The sequence below is a fragment of the Sardina pilchardus genome, chromosome 5 (genome assembly GCF_963854185.1).
Source record: "Sardina pilchardus chromosome 5, fSarPil1.1, whole genome shotgun sequence".
Lineage (NCBI taxonomy): Eukaryota > Metazoa > Chordata > Actinopteri > Clupeiformes > Clupeidae > Sardina > Sardina pilchardus.
The window spans coordinates 15,044,398-15,049,397 of NC_084998.1; the positions used below are offsets into that span (position 1 = coordinate 15,044,398).

At 46.7% G+C, this 5,000-nt stretch overlaps 1 protein-coding gene across 1 annotated transcript in view; it reads left to right on the plus strand.

Annotated features, from left to right (window-relative positions):
* The window catches only part of robo3 (roundabout, axon guidance receptor, homolog 3 (Drosophila)), a 72,604-nt gene that overhangs the window by 27,703 nt on the left and 39,901 nt on the right, over positions 1-5,000 (plus strand). The window contains exons 3-4 of the mRNA XM_062536612.1: positions 3,991-4,148; positions 4,871-4,991. Of these exons, the coding sequence (XP_062392596.1) occupies positions 3,991-4,148; positions 4,871-4,991 (279 nt within the window). The remainder of the gene's footprint in view (positions 1-3,990; positions 4,149-4,870; positions 4,992-5,000) is intronic.

The window sequence follows — 5,000 nt, forward strand, 5'->3', positions numbered from 1 at the left end:
GAAATGACAATTGGCCGGTGCACAATCTGGGCAATATGGACCAGCACAGATTAGAATGATGGAAGTTGTGGGGCAGAAGGTGTTGGTGTCTGTCCAGCCCAGACGTAGAGTGGCACAGGCCCAAGATGGGAAGAGGAACGCCCATCTGATATGCTGCATGCCCCATCAGACTGACGCAGCTAACATCCATGATGTTCGGAGTACAGATCTGATCTGAATCAATCTTTTATATCTGATGTGAGTTCCACAACACTCTTCCCCCGCAGATCAATGCTGCTGCGTGTTGTTGTGTATGGATAGCTGCAGTAAATAAGTCGTGATGCTCATGTGTTATTTATTTTGCAGATTAATAATATTGGGTCCAGTCATCATGTATTGGTGATGGCTGCAGGTGTTAAGGAGTGGTCGGTCAATGTGATCAGAATCAAAATGAAATCAATTGAACTTTGTTTGCCGAAGGAAGATGTATCTTTGCTTTCTGCATCTATGTGCTGGAGTGTCAACTTATTAATGGCATCTTGTAAAAGCCTGTGAGCTGGTGCAGATAGTGTGGATAGAAAACAGAGGATTGTTTTGTTGTTGTATTTGAATGCTGATACTCTGAGGAAGGTTTTTTTTTAAATATATTTTGAGAACAGTGACACAGACATCCTCAGTAAATATGTCGTGATGCTCCTGGCATGCAGGCAATGTCCAAATTAAAGAGATGGGATGCCCAGTCCACTCTCAGAGGGGCCTGTAGAGATGGCCGCTAGTAGGTCCATTTAGGCCCAGCCAACTAAAGACATGTGTTGTTTACTTGTAGTGAAATATAAGACAGTCTGAATGTAGCACGTTCATTCCAAAAAAAGACATGGGGTGTTTACTTGTTGCAAAATGTAAGGCAGTTCATGTTCACTCTAAAAAATGGACTTGGTTATTTGAACTGAAACTTAAGGAAAGCTACATATAGCCGTGCTAAGGTATGGCATTTCTCAACGAGCTATGAAGGGTAACAAAAAGTGAGATGAAAGTACAACTTTCAAGTTTTATTCATTATCAAAGTAATATTAAATCAGTAACATATTGAAATATTTCTTCATTCCGTTATAATGAGATTCCGCAGTCAGTATCAGGACCTGACATTTAAACTAATCCCAGTGTATGCAGACACACAGACTTCCTGGTCTGATTGGCTGTGACTCTGAGACAGTCTGGCCCTATCGTGGCCCTGACGTGGCCCTGACCTGAGCCAGACATGCTGCAGGGCTGGCCTGGCAGACACCGCAGGCTGGTCATATCCACAGGTTTTGTTGTGGGGCCTCTTTCATTAGCCCAGGGCCATTAATCAGACGGGATGGAGGCGCCCTCCCACCGGGGTGACTTTGTGGTGACATTAGCACTGTAATTCAACCCTAATGGCCATCTATCCTCTCCCAAAGAGTTGGACAGCTCCCACACACTTTCTCCCCTACCCTCTCTCTTTCTCTCTCTCTCTCTCTCTCTCTCTCTCTCTCTCTCTATCTCTCTCTCTCTCTTTCTCCATCTCTGTCTCTCTTTCTCCCTCTCTCTCTCTCCCTCACTCTGCCTTTCTCTCGCTCTGTTTGTGGGTGTGTGTCTGTGTGCTGTATGCAAAACGTGTGTTCAAATGTTCCGCTTTGGCAATGCAAATACAAACATTTGTCAAGCCATTCAAATAGCTTGACTATGATATAACAGAACAGAATAGAATATTCTACAGAATAGAATGTAGAACAGAATTGAATTGAATTGAATTGAGAGAGAGGGAGAGAAAGACAGCCTCACACAGTGCGTGTTGTGGGTGAATAAGTGGCTTTCTCACCCAAACAACCCACACTTGAGTTGTTTAACTGCACTGCTCTTTGACATGCTAGCTCTTCCTTTAAGAACCTGAAGACAACCTTGAGATATTGAGATATGATTTGGCGCTCAACAACAGAGACTTCACTCAACGGATATTTCACAGCTCACGGAGCTCCCCTCCCGGCGCCCCCAAGGCTCCATACTTGTCCATGTAAACAAACAAGTCCTGCATCAGAGAGTCTGGCCGAAGTAAAACAACCAACCGTCAGGCCCAATCCCACTCCCAACCTGTCCTCGCTACCCGGCGCCGCTAGCTGTCCGCTCCTTCCCCAGAGGCAGAGGAACCGGAGGACACACACACACACACACACACACACACACACACACACACACACACACATACATATACACACACACACAGACACACGCACGCTCATTTTTATCGTTTGCTTTTTTAGAGAAATCTAAAATGGTAATGAGGTTTGCTTGGACCGGTCTGTGGGAAACACTGGCCGGGATTTGCATATTGAGGATGTATCAAAAATTACTGATCACTTTGCGGTGCCTCTGCAGTCCTCATCCATTATTTAATTATTTCCACGCCTTGATGTTCAAATATTCAATCTTGAAGCATCTTCATATAAAAAAAAGAAATTTGGAGGAAAGGAAGAAAAAAGTTTGGACTTTTAGAGTTAAATTAAGGGTAGTGAACATCAAGACACTTTTGATGTGTGTATGTGTCTGTGTCTGTGTGTGTGTGTGTGAATGTGTGAATGTGTGAATGTGTGTCTGCGTTAGTGTGTGGATTGGTGTGGGTGTGTGTTTTTTCCAAGATAAAGTTGTGAGTGAGAAAACTTTCTGTCTTTTTCCAAAGGAATGGTTATGGGTCAGTGTATAGTAGGCTTCTGCATCTGTTTTCAAAGTCAACGTGAGAGAGGGAGAGAGAGAGAGAGAGAGAGAGAGAGAGAGAGAGAGAGAGAAATAAATATATGTATATAAAGAGAGAGGGAGAAAGAGAGACTTGCGAGGCCCAAGCATGTGCTGTAGGGTAGCGTCTCCACCACCACATGGGCCTGTCTGCCCGTGACCCCTCTCAGACCAAACAACACATGAATTATTCACGCCCTGGAGTCTGCAGCCTGGCTTCACGGCGGGCCAGATTAAGCAAAGACTCCCAGAGCCGGACAAACCACCAGCCACAGCACCCGCATTCAGTTGGGATTAGACAAGCAGCAGCTTGCCCTGCCTAGTCCACCTACAGCTGCACACTACTGATCATCGCACTGGCTTCTCGGCGTTGGGCTATCTGCCGTTTAAAAATGGAAGCACTGACGGCCTCTTTTTTTTTTTTCTTTTACTGGCCGTCAGTTGGGTGTAATACAGAACTAGTCAAGTGCAATATCCCCCAGACCACTCTTCATAAAGTGCACCCTGACATACGGTGCTCGCTCGCTCGCGCGCGTGTGTGCTGTTCACTTTAGGGCATCCGCGGCAATTGGAAACGTGCAGAGCGAAATGACAATTGACTGGTGTGCAATCTGTCCGATATGGAGCCCCGGCAGATTACTGTAATGGAAGTGGTGGTGCGGAAGAATCCGATAAATTGCAATAAAATGAAAATCTCGATTGTCGCTCTGACCGGACCGGCGGCATCCAACGCGGCAGGCTCGAGAAGGGCAGCTGGAGGTTAGCCTACTTTTCACTCGTGTCAGACGGAAAGCATGTTTTTTAAACGCACGCTGAACTGGGGTCAGTAATACGGCGTAAGATCTATAATATGGTCTGAGAGCTGCTCTCTGTGTGCTGCAGTTGGAGTTGGTGCTTGTGCTTACTGTAGATGAGGAAAGAGAGTTTGTGAGGGAACGTGACACCCAAGACTGGAAATGTGAAATGTGTTGTTGATGTGTGCTGAATAGCAAGTGTTTCGTTAGTCACTCAGTTGATATTTGCTGAAATTGGATAGTAATAAATAGTAATTGTTTCGGTTTTCTCATTCAGCTGATATTTACTGTTTATCATGGATCATTATCTCTTTTTTCAAAATATGATAAACAAAAGTAAATTATCAAAACATTGAAGTTTTGGAGTCATTTTTGGTAACATAACCTAACCACCGCTCTTTCTTGTCCTCCCTCTCTCTTTCTCTCTCCCTCTCCCTCCCTCCCTCCCTCCTCCCTCCTTCCACAGTCCTACGTGATGACTTCCGGCAGAGTCCGAGTGACGTGGTGGTGGCGGCCGGCGAGCCGGCGGTCATGGAGTGCATCCCGCCCCGAGGCCACCCCGAGCCCACCATCTCCTGGAAGAAGAACAACGCCCGCGTCAACGACAAGGACGAGAGGATCACCGTAAGTCCAGTCCCGTCCACCCACGCCATCCACGTCATGTGCCACCAGCTCAAACGTGTCACCTCCAATTTCTCTCTTTCTCTCCCTCCCTCTCTCTCTCCATCTCTCTCTCTCTCTTTCTATCTCCCTCTCTCTCTCAATCTCTCTGCGGGCTGAAAGGGCAAAAACGATCATGTCAAGTTAGCTCCATGCACAGCATAGCAAGGAGCAAAATGGCCACGAACGCCGTTCTTTGCTTTTCATATCTGCCCACTTTGATTGAGTGCTTGATGACTCTCAGCACAGAGAGCTGTTATTGCCGTCATTGCTTCACATTAAACGGAATGATGGGATATTGAACAGAATGTGCCATCACCACCAGCATAGCACTAGAATGTCCCTTCTGTTCTTCTGGCAGTCGTCAGATGCAGGAACGCATTCCTATTCTCATATAAATATGATATACAGTCTTTTTTAAAAATTCTCCACGCTTTTTCTAAATGGTACTTTGCCCATATATACTCCTGCCACATCAATGGCCAGGTTCCCATAGTGCCAGCCTGGTGGTGTTGCACACTGCAGTGTCCTGTAAGTAATGGCGCTGCGCAGGAGACTGTGACCGACGTGGGAAATGTGTGTTTTGCCCAGCTGGTCACAGGCCTGTGGCTCCCGACCGACTGACTGACTGACTGAGTGAGTGAGTGAGTGAGTGACTGATGTTGCGCTGCGCTGATTGCCTGCAGGTCCGCGGTGGGAAGCTAATGATCTCCAACACGCGCAAGAGCGACGCCGGGATGTACGTGTGCGTGGGGACCAACATGGTGGGCGAGAGGGACAGTGACCCTGCCGAGCTGGTGGTGTTCGGTAAGATAT